Source organism: Malus sylvestris, chromosome 1 (assembly GCF_916048215.2).
Source record: "Malus sylvestris chromosome 1, drMalSylv7.2, whole genome shotgun sequence".
NCBI classification, from domain to species: Eukaryota; Viridiplantae; Streptophyta; class Magnoliopsida; order Rosales; family Rosaceae; genus Malus; species Malus sylvestris.
Genome location: NC_062260.1, coordinates 24,014,252 through 24,030,183, shown reverse-complemented (window position 1 = coordinate 24,030,183; position 15,932 = coordinate 24,014,252). Strand labels below are relative to the sequence as shown.

Below are 15,932 nucleotides of genomic sequence, written 5' to 3'. Positions count from 1 at the left end.
TATCTACAAGGTTTTCTATGGCTTTTTATTATTGTCCTACCCATACGAGGGCTTTGCTTTTGTTCAGTATATAATGACTGCAAATTTTGGTTGGTTATTTCAATCAGTTCATCTATGATGATTCTGCACGTATTTTGTATCTATCCTGGTAGAGTTATTATGTGGATGTGCTAGTGTAGAACAATCCACTTTGACTCGTTTGTTTACATCACCTCTTCTTACAAAGTGTTTATATTAATGTACTTTCCAATGATAAGGTAGTTTTTGTTCATTTATAAAGAGTATATACCATCTTGTAATTAAGTATTTATCGTAGATGATATTTTACCCTAGTAGAGGAAAATAATGATGCCTATACATCTTGGTGCGAGTTCGATTCCGGTCCTCTCCCCCACTAGCACCCCCTCCCCTGCACTAACAACTAACAATTCAACCCACTAAGTTAATAACACTATTATTTGTCAAGAAAAAAAAAATTCAATCATTTATCACTTGGGGTAGGAAAAGTAGTATTTCATTACTACAAATATGAATTTCTAAAAAGATAAGACATGTATTGAGATGTTTCTCTTCAACTCTACAAAAATGAATTAGGGCTCGTTTAGAACTGTTTTTAAAATGATTGAAAGTGTTTTTGGTAAAAATACTTTTGGAACAAATCTTTAGTGAAAATGCAAGTTAATATTGAAAAATCACTTTATTCCTTCATGAAGAAGCATAGAACTGAAAATGACAATAAAGTGAATCCTTTATAGCGACAACCTTAGACCATCTCTAACTGAAAGGGCTAAATATAGCCCTGCAAAAAAAAAAATTAATTTTTTTTAATGAACCGTGTCAGACCATACTCATATATCATCTCCAACCGAAGGAACTAAACATAACCCCCTCAATAATTTATTAGTTTTGAGTTTATACTTTACAATTATTGGTTAATTTAGTTAAACCACCATTGTATTTTTTCAAATCTAGCCGTGGAATTTGAATCAATTATTGCAACTAAAGAGTAAAGGGGCTAAAAAGGGGGGCTATATTTGGCTAGCCTGATGCCCCTTTGGCCAAATAATGGTCTGATGAGCTCCATAGAATTATAGCCCATCTATCGATTGGAAATAAATTTTTTGACAAATTAGGTCATTTTTTTTTACTTTAAAGACCTTTAACTCTCTCATTGGAGATGACCTTAATTTTTATTTACTGGTTTTGTAATAGGCCGTTGTTGGGTATTGAAGCAACATTACCTATTGATAAGTCCTTAGGTTTACCGCTTTCTTAAATTGATTCAATTGTGAAATAAATAACATATATATATATCTATACTACCTATTCATAGAATCATCTTTGTCAATCAAAAGAAGGTAAAAAGACTATTTAGTCTTCTAATCACTCAAAAAAAAAAAAAAAAAAAAGAAGGCCTAATCGGATAGATGGTCCTCGTGGTAATAAGGTTATCGGAAGATAGCCCTTGTGGTAAAAAAATTAGGATTTAAACCCTCGTGGTATAGTCCGTTAGCAAATTTAGTCCACAAGTGATTTTTCCGTTAGTTGTCCATTAAATGCAGGGTAAAAATGTACGTTTGACGTGTTCTTCTTCCTTGTCTCTCTACGTTTCCTCGTCTAGCTGGGTTTTGATTTTGTTGGGGGAGTAAGCGATGATAAAGGAGGAAGATCCAGCTGCACTTTTCTGCAGTGGCTACTTTGCCTCTGGATCATTGCGAATCTATTCACAAACGTCTCCAAGAACTGCTTCTTCACAGGTATCACCACCGAACCCAAATTGAAGTTCTCATTTATCAAACCTTTCAACAACAAAACTTTAACAACCGAACACCTCGGGATAAGTCTCCTCTCCAAACTCAAGTTCATGACCACAGGGTACTTGGCAATCATTCCTGACAACCATCCTATCTTATTCATTAAAAAAATTCATCGTTTACATTAGCTTCTGCCCCGACATAATCATACAAGTTGGGCACTGCTTAAAAGCAGAGAGAACATCGTCCTCAGACCAACCCCATTTCTTATAAGCTTTGTGACTTCTATTCCACACCAACTTATTGTTACCATACAATGTATCTAGTGCATTTGCGAAGGTTGCATTTTCCACATTGCCTCCCTACTGTTTGTTAATGGAATTCCTATTGACAAAAAAAAAAAAAAAATCCTAAGAAACCCAAATTCGCAATGATCCAGTGGCAAAGTAGCCATTGCAGAAAAGCGCAGCTAGATCTTCCTCCTTTACCATCGCTTACTCCTCCAACAAAATCACAACCCAGCTAGACGAGGAAACGTAGAGAGACAAGGAAGAAGAACACGTCAAAAGTACATTTTTACCCCACATTTAATGAACAACTAACGGAAAATGTTACTTGTGGACTAAATTTGCTAACGGACTACACCTCGGGGGTTTAAATCCTAATTTTTTTACCACAAGGGCTATCTTTCGATAACCTCATCACCACGAGGACCATCTATCCAATTAGGCCAAAAAAATGATGAGTAATAATATAATTTCACACACCAAATTTTACTTTTTTTTATTAAAGCTTCATCTACAGGTGATGTTAAGATATATTTAATATTAAAAAAGTAAAAAACCTCCCACTCCCACCCATGTTCTCTCTCCTTTTTTTTTTTTAACAAAAATAAAAAGTGTTCATACACACAAAGTGTCTAGGCATATTGACACACCCCGACCTGGAAAGGTTGAAGCATGCTGGCCATCACCGTGAGGTGACGTAACCATAAGGGTAAGTGATGTAAAAAGTGAATAAAATTAAAACTAATTAGAACTAAACAATGAAAGAGTGCGCAAATCGTGGGGTGAACCCACTACAATTATTCAGAGCGTAATAGACAGTGAGACTACAGAAGAGTAGTCAAAATAACTAAAGCACACTTATTACATAACAGTGATAAGTTCGTACGTCTAAAATAGAAGGAAATGTCAGAACTGCCGAGATTCCTTGAGTGCCACAAAGAGTACAACTATCTAGGTCCTGAAGGGGCAAAAAACAAAGTTGTGTGGGTCCGCAAAACAATGCTTATAAGAAAAACCTTTAACCTTGAAAATACTAACCCCTTGCCATAAAACAAGTATAGTTTCCTTAAAACATACTACTCGGGTATATAAACAATAATTCGATAACATTATAGCAGTATAATAACCAGGAATATGCCAACTAATGATGTAATCAATCATGTGATAATCAAGTATAGCTAAGTGCTCATCCATCTAAGCTGACATTAACAAGTTCGAACAGATAATTTCTGACACGAACATGACTGGATGTAATCAATACGCTCTAGTATTACGATCACGTGAAGACTGGTGTAGAAGCACATCACATACAAGTCGGATTGCCTAATGCAATCTACCCGACATGACTGGCACCTAACTTGGATCCAAAGCGAACGAACGGTGCGATGTGAACATACACATGAAGGAATGGATCTGGCCCTAGGCGAGTACTAACACCAGTGCAGCAAGATGAGCATGTACAATTATATATATGAATGTCATGACAGTAATATCCCAACCATATAGCAGCATTTATCACAATTAATAACATAATAACGATACTTGGCAATATAAGCGTAAGAAATGAAGTAAATACGCATTTATGGAAACTATAATATGTATAGGTATAAAAACAAAATGCCCACTCACAAGTACATTGCTGGGTCGTAGTCCCCGAGCCTAGCTTGGCCTCGTAAATCCTCGGGATAAGTTTTCCTTATATGTGAAATAACTAAAATAACATTAATTAAAGCACATAATGGAAACCTAAATAAAACCCCTATAGTTTTGCTCAAACCTAGGGTTTAAATATGTGAAATCGATCTACTCTACGACACGAAGACACACGTGTCAACCACACGCCGCCCAAAGGGGTTTCACAAAATGCCCACATGCGCCCCACGCGCCTGCGAGTACAGGCGTACTCGCCTTCCTCGTGATTTTCTGCAGTTTTGCAGATTTTTTAGCCAACTTTCAGAGCTCATAACGAGCTCGATTTTTAACAAAAAACACTTCTACAAAAGCCAAATTAAAGCTAGGAATGTGATGTATCAATCCTAATTCATAGAAAGTTTGAATACAGTCGTGTTATTCAGAAATTTGGCCTGAAAGTGGCCAAATGACCATGGTTGCAGATTTCCAGAAAACTGGAATTTTCTTCCTAACTTCTAGAGTTGATTTCTAACTCGTTACTTGATCAAACTCAGTGATTCAAAAGTCATTTTGAAGTTAGGAATGTAGAGAACAAGTTTGTACCTAATAGGAGTCCAGCTGTGGTCGAGGTTAACCGGAAAAATGGGTTGAAAGTGACCAAATGGTCATGGTTCTTGATTGAAAAAAAATGTGCACCTTCTTCTTCTCGAGTTTTTTGGGTAAAACCAAACGTTCAAAACACAAACAAGGATCAATATCAACCCATAGAATTGAAATGAAGGTTCTAAGGGTTTCTCGAGGCTTACCTAAGCCGTGAATGGCCTGAAAATTGATATATCGAACTCATCCAGTCGAACCTTTCGAGTTGGATGACCAAAACTCAATCAACATGTGAACCAGGGGTATGGTTGAGTTCTTAGGGGTAGAGATGAGGATGATGGTGTAGTTTGTGAGTTCAATCTACGAGCTTTGAAGCTCGTTCATGGTGTTGCAGAAGAGGGAGTATACGGGAGGGAAAGAGAGAATAGAGAGAGAGTTCTTTTTTTTTCCTTTTTCTGATTGGATGACAGAAATGAGGGAGAGATGGGATTGGTGAAAGGGTGATGGGTGAGTGAATGATGGGGGGTGCACGGGTAGGATAAAAAAAAGAATTCAAAGGATAAGATTTCAGATTTCCTACAATAAAAGGAAATCGAAATGTATCCAAAGTAGATATTTTTACACTTTAAGATCTACGCCGACTTGTACTAGTGTGCACAATTTAAATGTGATATGAGGAAATAAATAATTTAAGGGAAATAAACGTGTCCACGTCACTTGCCACTAAGGGTATAACCGTCAAATTACATATTCATGGAGAAATTACATATGAAAATTAGCGACGGGTCGTCACAATCTACCCCCCTTATAAAAATTTCGTCCCCGAAATTTCAACATGGACTACAAATCAAAGCCATAAAATAGACGTGGATACATATCTCGCATACGCTATTCTGTCTCCCAAGTGGCTTCCTTCACCGAGTGGTTCCTCCACAAAACCTTCACCATCCGCACGGTCTTGTTCCTAAGAACCTGATATTTCCAATCAAGGATAGTCACTGGAACCTCATCATAGGTAAAATCTAGATTGATCTCCAGTGGTTGAGGAGGGATTACGTGTGACGGATCAGAAACGTACCTTCGTAACATTGATACATAAAGCACATTGTGCACTCTTGACAACTCTGGTGGCAAAGCAAGTCGATAAGCAACTTCACCGACTCGTTCAACGATCTAGTACAGTCCGATGTACCTAGGGCTGAGCTTCCCTTTCTTTCCAAATCTCACAACACCTTTCCACGGCAATAATTTCAAGAATACCCAATCACCAACCTCATAAACTTTATCGGTAGAATGTCTGTCCGTGAGACTCTTCTGCAGATCCTAGGCCACTTTCAGGTTAGCCTTTATCACCTGAATATTTTTTGTCGTCTCATCTACGATCTCAGGGCCCACCAAAACTCGCTCACCGACCTCGGACCAACAAAGTGGAGTACAACACGGTTTCCCATACAACGCTTCAAACGGTGCCATACTAATACTAGAATGGAAGTTGTTGTATGTGAACTCTATCAACGGTAAGCGTTTATGCCAAGCGTCTCCAAACTGTAGAACTGATGATCTCAACATATCTTCCAAGGTCTGGATAGTTCTCTCTGACTGCCCATTTGTTTGAGGATGATAGGCGGTGCTGTAGAGTAGTCTCGATCCCAAAGCTTCCTGAAAAGCTACCCAGAACTTCGAAGTAAATTGAGGGTCTCCGTCAGAAATGATATTAACTGGAACTCCGTGGTACCTAACCACACAGAGACGAACCGTTCGGCCAACTGACTTAACGAGAAAATTTCACGAACGAGTATGAAGTGCACTGACTTGGTAAGCCGATCAACTACCACCCAGATACCATCGTAACCATTTCGCGTACGAGGTAATTTGTACACAAAATCCATTGTAATATCTTCCCATTTCCACTGAGGTATCGGAAGTGGTTGTAGCAATCCAAATAGCCTTTTCCTTTCTGCCTTAACCTGCTGGCAAATTGCACAACGGCTAACATACTTTGCAATCTCTCTTTTCATACCTGGCTAATAATAGAAGTGTCGGATGGTATGGTACATCTTGGTGCTCATTGGATGCATCGCATAAGCAGAAATATGCGCTTCGTCTAATATGTCTCTCTTCAGTTCCTTAACATTCGGTACATACATCCGTTCACCTTGCATAAGCATGCCGTCAGGATCTCTAATCCAGAGGTCCTTCTTTTTCCCGTCTGACATTGCTTGTATCAATTCCTGAGATTTTGTATCATTTCTCTGGGCTTCGAGAACACGATCCAACAGAACCAGCCTGACCTGAAAACTGGCAATTAGGGCCCCCCGACGACCCTCTTTCAAAGCTACTCCAGTGGATCTTAGGTCAGTCAAAAGAGGAATGCGACTAGCATAAACAGCATTAAGTTGGCCATGAGACTTCCTACTAAGAGCATTAGCCACCGAATTAGCACGACCTGGGTGATACTCAATGGTGCAGTCATGACTCATAATCACTTAATAACTCTACCCACTTCCGCTGCCAGAGATTGAGGTTTGGCTGATTGAAGATATACTTAAGGCTCTTGTGATAAATGAAGATTGTAACATCCCACATCGCCCAAGGGAGTGGATCATGTAAGTCTTATATGTATATTCTCATCTCTACCTAGCACGAGGCTTTTTGGGAGCTCACTGGCTTCGGGTTCCATCAGAACTCCGAAGTTAAGCGAGTTCGCGCGAAAACAATCCCATGATGGGTGACCTAATGGGAAGTTCTCGTGTGAGTTCCCAGAAATAAAACCGTGAGGGCGTGGTCAGGGTACAAAATGGACAATATCGTGCTACGGTGGAGTCGAGCCCGGGAAGTGGTCCTGCCCGGGCGGGATGTGTCAATTTGGTATCAGAGCCAATCCCTGGCCGGAAGTGTGCCAATGAGGACATCGAGCTCCTAAGGGAGGTGGATTGTAACATCCCACATCGCCCAAGAGAGTGGATCTTGTAAGCCTTATATGTATATTCTCATCTCTACCTAGCACGAGGTCTTTTGGGAGCTCACTGGCTTTGGGTTCCATCGGAACTCCGAAGTTAAGCGAGTTCGCGCGATAGCAATCCCATGATGGGTGACCCACTGGGAAGTTCTTGCGTGAGTTCCCAAAAACAAAACCTTGAGGACGTGGTCGGGGCCCAAATCGGACAATATCGTGCTACGGTGGAGTCGGGCTCAGGAAGTGGTCCTGCCCGGGCGGGGATGTGTCACATATGCTAGTATATATAAAGTAAAGGAAAAATAATGAATTATTCACAATCCCCAAAATTATCTCTCCTAATTAGGATTTTAAAATGAAACAATTTAATTTAAAAAAAATACAAACTAACAAAACAAAACTACTTACGTAGTAGGTAGTTATTTTTCCTTTATTTCTTTACTTTTTAAAAATATTTTTAAAAAATAGAAAGAATAAAAATTACAAGCAGGTAGAGAATAAGATGTAAAAGAAAAAATTGTCACAAGCTCCATGGAGAGGCAGTTTTATTTCCTTTATTTCTTAAATATTTAAAAAAAAAAAAAAGATGTAAAAGAGCTTGCGTGCAAGAGGCTAGTATAATTAAATTGTGAATCAATTTTTATTGTAAGTATTTGCATCCTTCATAACGACTTCCGATTGCACTTCCGATGTCAACTGAAGATTCTGAAAATAGAAGTCAATAACAAACTCTACCAACTATATGTTAATTGCTATTTGTTCACCTATCCAATCCAACACCTCCCCCCATTCTTTATTTCGCTCTCTGATCTAGTTTCTGGTGTGTACACATCACTGACATGCTTCCATTCAAAATGACTAACAGAATTGTCACCATCTGTCTGCCTGTAATTAGGTAATCAGCTGGTCTGTTTGGCTTTGTCAATCTAATTATCACTTAAACTTTGCATGTACTGTTGTACTTCTTTGAACACTTATGCCGGTAAAGGGACAACTTATCTGTAAGAGAGTGACTAGTTCATTAGGGTTTCTACAACACTTATATTTCATGTGATTTGGTGTAAAACTCATCAGTTGACCAATTGCACGTCACATAATGATGAGTGTAGGATAAACATTTGTCTAACATTGCAGAGTACGTAAGTTTTATGGTCGATAAGGCCTCCATCATGTATGTCGTGGCTTCTATTTGGTTTGAGAAAATGATGTACATTAATACAAAGTAACATAACCAACCATACAATACAACAAAACAACATTAAGGCTTCCTAATTTGGGATCAAACCAATAGCTATACCATAGTTTTTTTTTCTTTCTATTAACAAGTATTAATACATATACTATATCAACCAATCGATTGGTAAATAAGAGAGATGGACTCACAGTCACAAATATGTATACAATCAATGATAAGGTAGATATTCTTACGTCTCGATACAATCAATGATAGGACAAATAATCTTCGTACGTCTTCATTTTTGCCTACAAAAGCACTAAGGTTAACAAAACAAATCAAAATTTTGTAGCTAAACTAGGCGTTGCTCTATATCTTCTCATTTTGAGATGCGCTATGGTTCCAATCTTGGCTAATAGACAAACCCTAATTATCAATTAACATTACATAATATAAGATGCCACTTCCTAGCTTCCTCTAAATTTTGTTTCACATGGCATGTCTTGTGTTCGATTTTTAGCGTTGGTGAATCACGCAATGGTGGCCAGGAGGAAACTGAAATGCCTTTGTGAGTTTTTCCGGCCATTGGAAGCGTGGACGCCATGGCAAAGCCACTAGCTGGTCTTTGACCTTTCATTCTCTTCGTATATAGCTACAAAACCTAATACAAACATTAATTACATGGATAATACCTTCCCTGCGTTCTGCTGTGTGATAGGCTACCTAATTTAAACAGAATTCTTGTAAATATATATTAAATTTTCTGTTTAAGTATCCATCACTCTAACTGAATTTTTGTTAGACCCAATCAAATCTTGATGTATTGTAACGCATGCAACATATGCCACCTAATTGTAGAGAGATGACTTAATCTACTCATCTTTCCTATCAAATTAACGGCAAACTTGAGATTTGATCCTGTGTGGTCCACTTTTAACATTAATTAACTAATAATAAATTAATAAACCCTAGCTCAAATTCCCTGCACTCGATCATCTCTTCTTGTTGTAGCTAACCAACTAATTTATCATCGATCGTGACCTAGTACAACCTCATTGTGGCTTTGTGGGCTTTTTAATTTCTTTAACATTTTTTTTTTGTGGTGTTAGTGTAATCATAGATATTGAAAAATATAATTAATTCAATTAATTACTTCTGAATGTTGATTTTATGATGAGTTTATTAAGTAACCTTACTTGAGGTTTTGATTTCGATTGAATCTATGGTTCGTTAAAACTCCCTTTTAACAAACGTGAGCATAATAATTCATATATTTATGAAATGATAAAATATGACAAAACCTATTATATCACAACATCATCATCAAATGAAACATGGGTAAACTGTAATTTTTATGAAAAATTAATATTTGAAAACAATGAAAAGAACAACCATATTTCCGACTTAGTTTTCTCAAGCTAATTTACTTTTCCACTTTTCTCTAAAGCATGGACTTTAGGCAGATTGCTTATTGATTTCCCATACCACATTAGGAAGGAAAAAGCTGGTTTGACGAATTCATGCAAATATTTTTAGTCGGTAAACTCTTTCCCTCTTGATTCTTCTAACCTCCATCGTTTTTTTTTTTCAGAAAACCTCGATGTTATTTAGTAAATAAACCTAACCATTCATATTAAAAGAAATTTTTTTTTAAAAATGCTTGAAAATAGAAAGGAGACATAAACCTTACCTTTTTAGAAACGAAAATAATTTTAGCTAGCCAAAGGAGAGACCAAAAATATCGATTTAATTATCTTGATTCATCATGTGTTCAGCATAATGATTCATTATGTGCTTGAATCTGAGTGCTAGCTCCATTTGCGTGATGCCACATAAAATCACTATACTAATGTCGTTTTATCAAAGGATTGCTTGAGGGTTTAAGGTTGATTAGAACAATGGGTTTGACTTATAAGTATGTTTCTAATTTAATTTTGGTCTTCTTCATCATTACGATTGTCCTTACGTTTGGGGAAAAAAGTAGGATTAACTTTACGCTTTTTCTAGTTGCATTAACATATATGAAAAAAAAAACCAATATTAATGGGTAATGCTAGGGAGATCAAATTTGAAAGACTAATTAAATTTGTAAACTAAATAACATGTCACCAATAAGAATAAACATGTTTATCAACGTGTAAATAATAAATCAATCATCAACTTCCATATCCTTTAGTTTTCAAAACTTTATCTACAAATTTAATCTCTCTAAGATTACTCTTATTGAATTATTCAATCCCAGAAAGAAGACTTGAGAAGCAAGCTGCATTGAGACATAATGCATTAGAGATAGGCCAGTGGGTGCAACAACTCTTACCGGGTTGAAGTAAGTTTGCTCAAGGCTCTGACCATTTTTTTGAATCAAAACCTAATCTGCCAGCCTCTCTCCTCAAAGTTTTACTATAAAAGCATCCCCCCACTTTATCACCTCAAACTACCACATTCTCTCGATCATTCAAAGGTTAAGGGTTCATCAGCGAGCTCATAGCCTAGCTAATCCATCGAGATGGAGGCACTCAACGCCATTTTCAGCAACAAAATCCGACTCTCCTTATGCCTTTTCGGCCTTTGCCTTCTATTGGCTTCATCGACAATGTGTTCGGCAGAGCCCAAAACTCACCAGCATGAGTTTGTTGTAAGTTTAATTTTTACATCTCTTGTATTTCACGTACGTTTCTTCTTCTTACGTACTCATTTCTCACTATATTTAATATTTAAATGGAATACAGATTCAAGCAACTAAAGTGAAGAGGCTGTGCAAAACCCACAACTCCATCACAGTAAATGGACAGTACCCTGGACCAACCTTGGAAGCAAACAATGGTGACACTCTTTTCATCAAAGTTACAAACAAAGCTCGATACAACGTCACTATTCACTGGTAACTAACACGCCTGCGTGCATGCACATGAATACGAGTTTTTACTCTCATGCTTCTTATGTTGTCAGAAAGGCTCGCAAGAGAATCTTTATCTTCTTCATTTCTCCGAAGAAATTAATCAACATGCCTTATCTTCTTCATTTCAGGCATGGGATTAGGCAGATTAGAACTGGATGGGCAGATGGGCCTGAATTTGTGACTCAGTGCCCGATTAGGCCAGGAGGAAGCTATACCTACCGATTTACAATTCAAGGGCAAGAAGGTACTCTCTGGTGGCATGCTCACAGCTCATGGCTTAGAGCCACCGTTTACGGCGCACTCATCATTCATCCTAAACAAGGAGACTCCTACCCCTTCACTAAACCGAAACGCGAAACAACCCTTCTTCTCGGTGAATGGTGGGACGCTAACCCTATCGATGTTATAAGGCAGGCTACTAGGACAGGAGGAGCTCCAAATGTTTCTGATGCATACACCATCAATGGTCAACCTGGTGATCTTTACAATTGCTCAAGCAAAGGTAATTCCACAATAAAAGTTTTACGTGCAATAATCAACTAAGTTAAACTGACCCTAATAATTGATGTAATAAGTAAGTCGTATGTACCACTTATGAATTGATAAATTTATATTGTGATTTTTGCAGACACTGTCATAGTTCCTATAGACTCCGGCGAGACCAACCTTCTTAGAGTCATCAATGCTGGCCTCAACCAACCTCTTTTCTTCTCTGTGGCCAACCACAAACTCACTGTTGTTAGTGCTGATGCCTCCTATACCAAACCTTTCACTACCACGGTACTCATGCTAGGCCCTGGGCAGACCACCGATGTTTTAATCACGGGTGACCAGCCACCGGCCCGGTACTACTTGGCGGCAAGTGCTTATTTCAGCGCGCAAAATGCAGCATTCGACAACACCACCACCACCGCCATTCTTGAATACAAGTCTGCCCCTTGCAGCCCTAGTTGCAAAAACGGTCCAACAGCTAAACCGATTATGCCACAACTCCCTGCTTTCAATGACACAAACACTGCTTCTGCTTTCACCAAGAGTTTCAGAAGTCCAAGAAAAGTTGAAGTCCCAACTGAAATCGACGAAAACCTCTTCTTCACAATCGGTCTTGGACTCAACAATTGCCCTAAACATTTCAGAGCCAGAAGGTGCCAAGGCCCAAACGGGACACGCTTCACTGCCAGCATGAACAATGTGTCCTTCGTGCTTCCAAAAAACATGTCAATCCTTCAGGCTTACCAACAAAACATCCCTGGAGTTTTCACCAATGATTTTCCAGCAAACCCTCCGAAGAAATTCGACTACACGGGCAATGTGAGCAGTTCTCTATGGCAGCCTTTGTCGGGCACTAGAGGATACAACTTGAAGTATGGATCAAGGGTGCAGGTTGTGCTGCAGGACACAAGCATCGTCACACCCGAAAACCATCCTATCCATCTTCACGGATACGATTTTTACATCCTTGCCGAAGGTTTTGGAAATTTCAATGCCAAGACCGATACCAAAAAGTTCAACCTTGTTGATCCACCTATGAGGAACACAGTGGCAGTGCCTGCGAATGGATGGGCAGTTATCCGATTCGTCGCTGACAATCCAGGTAACAATTTCAAATTATTTTTCTTTCACAAGACGATATTCTATTCTAAACTATTCAAACTCAATAGCAACGTTTCTAGGATTTGTTTATACTTATAAGTTTGATATATGTTTTTTTTTTTGTCAAATACGTTTGATATATGCAGGTGCATGGATAATGCATTGTCACTTGGATGTTCACATCAACTGGGGTTTGGCCATGGTGTTCTTGGTGGACAATGGAGTTGGGGAACTGCAAACGATCGAGCCACCACCGGCGGATCTGCCTGTGTGTTAAGAATCTTAAGATTGTATCCACAGCAACTTTTGTAAAAACCCGGTTACCGGGTTTTCATTTTTCCCTTATTTCAGTTGTATGATTTTTCATTGTTGTCTTGAGTTCCCCTGCATTTGGGGGCCTAGTTCTTGCTCTGTTTTATTGTTCTTTTTTTATACATCAAAGCCGATATAGAGGATATGGTGCTAGGATTTCAAAAACTGAGCTCACCATCTGATTTAGTCACAGATAGACATGCTTTCATTGATTCATAGATTGTTTTGTATTTTTAAGCAACGTGTTAAAGAAATCTTATGGTTTAATGAAATCATCTTTTTCTTGTTATTCCTCTGTTTTACTGATGTGGACGCTCAAGTGAGAGCTTTAAAAATCACACCCAACAAACTAAATATTGCAAGCAAGGGCAATTTCAACCACTATTCATCGTTTGTGGAGAAGTTTTTCAGTATGACGGTTACCAATTGACGTGTGTTATAACATGTGAATCAGTAACAATACATAATAATATGACTGTCACACTTAAAAAAAATTTCAGTACGTGTTCATATAATTTATTAAGCGTCGTTTTTAAAGAAACACACGTATAAATAAACAACTTATTGATAATTAGTTAAATCAACTTATTGATAAATAGTTAAATGTGGTTACAACTATATAAATAAAAAACCACAGGGAAGAAGAAATACTAGCTGCAAGTAAAAAACAAGGTCATTTTTTACAAGAAACTCCAAACCCTTGATTAGGCAACAATTTCTAAATTTCCTAACGGTCACAACATTCTTGCCAAACTAGATAAAGGCCGAAAAAAAGGCATAATGGTAGACACTAAAAAGTTTTAACAACAAAAGGAAGAAAAGATCCATTGCAAAAATTTTCTCCAAAGACTGATGGGCTGGATTTTTTCTTATGCCCAATGCACAGAAACAATCTCGGAATTAAGAGGATACTCTTCTCATTGAACACGTATATATGTAATTTTCGTGTACGCAAAGTCATGAGCCTTCTGTTCGGGCTAAAGGGTTGGAATTGGATCCTCTCATAAGCAAGAGATCAGGATCCTCCTGACCTACTAGCACGGACCGTTGAATTTGATCCAACGGTTACAATTATTATAACTTTTAGAGGAGCTCCCTGTTTATAGCCGTTGAATCAAAATTCAATGGCCCGTGTTAGTGGGTCAGGAAGATACTGATCTCCTGCTCAGGAGATGATCCAATTCCTAAAGGATTTCCCCTCGCATAGCTCCCCAGGGGTTTGGCACTTGGTGTGTTGGCTGGCTTGCTCTTGCTTAGTGTACTGCAAGATATGTTAGTAGTTAGTTTTGACAGGTGCCTTTGTGGGGCCTTAGGTGTAGGCCTTGAGGTTCACAATCAAAACTAACAAGGATCTTGGCGTGCCACTGCTATCTCAATATAACAGATGTTGAACAAATGTGATTTAAGTTGATTATTTGCCCCCCAAGTTACTTAAACTTCTTGTTATCAAGGGATTGTCACAGATGTGTTAAGTCTACATTAAGTTCTTTTTCTTGCCTCGTAAACAAGGACTTTTAGTTCATAATCTTGTACACCCAAAACAAAGGGAGTTCAGGCCCCTTTACTACTATTTCCTCAATTATAGTTCACTTTAATGACGGTAGATCCATTAACTTAACCATATTCGAATGCAAATGGGGCTCTTAGGTAGAAAAAAGGTGGAAACAACTTGAATACATACTGAAAAGTACATTAAGCGACATATCTACTAAATTAAAGTATAAATAAAGAGACTTGGGCAAAATTTAACCTTGTCGGACAAAGTTGAACTTCTTGCAGCCACTTCTCTTTGGGTTTACAGATGTTATATGCTAAAAAGGATGGATGGTAAATAGGTTTTACACGAGGGAATCGATACTACAACACTAAGGGAATGTAGCAGAGCTTTTATAGTAGACAAAAGATGGCTTTTCTAAGGGGAATATAGCTAAAAAGGACTGAATATGGACAAGTTTAAGCTTTCTAGGTGGAATTGGCTTGAGAGCAGTGTTTGTATGTTGATTGATTGGTTGTTTGAGTGTCCTTGTCTCTAGTGTCTCTTTCTCCTTTTATAGACAATTTGGCCCGACTGCTTTAGTTTTACTCTTGGCCGAGGGCTCTCAGAGGGTAGCGAGTCATCATCTATTTACTTGTAATGCCATTAGAAAGTGTTTTTTGGCTGATGGTGAGTTGATCTTTGTCATCTGTCACTTCATCCTTAGGCACATGGCCTATGCCTTGGCTGAAAAGGCTTCAATTTGCTTCAAGCCTCTTTGCTGGGCTTAAGGCAAGTCCTCATTTTGCTGTGACACCCTTGGGCCTTATTTCATAAAGCCCAATGTTAAATATTAATTCAAACACCTTCTTATACATATTTTCTTATGCATGCATTTTTGTGTATACATCAATCATTAAATGCGAACATAAGTAATTTCCTTTTATACATAAATTTAGGAAAATGAAAGTTTCAATAATAAAAATGGAATTGGAGTAATGTCATAATTCTGCGATACTTTCATTCATTTGTTAAATTTTTCGTCAGAATCGCCGTTAAATGATGATGTGGTGCCGACAAAGACAATGAATGGGTGCCCCGTGCCAATCTGGCGTCATGTGGACATTAAATTTTTTTTTTAAAAGTAAATTTTTTTTTAATTTTTATTAATTTTTAAATTTTTTTTTTGTGTACACATCAATCATTAAACACATATGTATGTACCAAAATTTAGGAAAATGAAAGTTTCAA

At 38.0% G+C, this 15,932-nt stretch overlaps 1 protein-coding gene across 1 annotated transcript; it reads left to right on the top strand.

Moving 5' to 3' along the window:
* Positions 1–10,823: 10,823 nt before the first annotated feature.
* LOC126625274 (laccase-12-like) lies at positions 10,824–13,496 on the top strand. The gene is made up of 5 exons (XM_050294371.1): positions 10,824–11,038; positions 11,133–11,284; positions 11,431–11,804; positions 11,931–12,896; positions 13,042–13,496. Exons 1-5 carry the CDS (start codon positions 10,910–10,912, stop codon positions 13,170–13,172), a joined length of 1,752 nt encoding a protein of 583 aa, XP_050150328.1. The 5' UTR covers positions 10,824–10,909; the 3' UTR covers positions 13,173–13,496.
* The last annotated feature ends 2,436 nt before the right edge of the window (positions 13,497–15,932 follow it).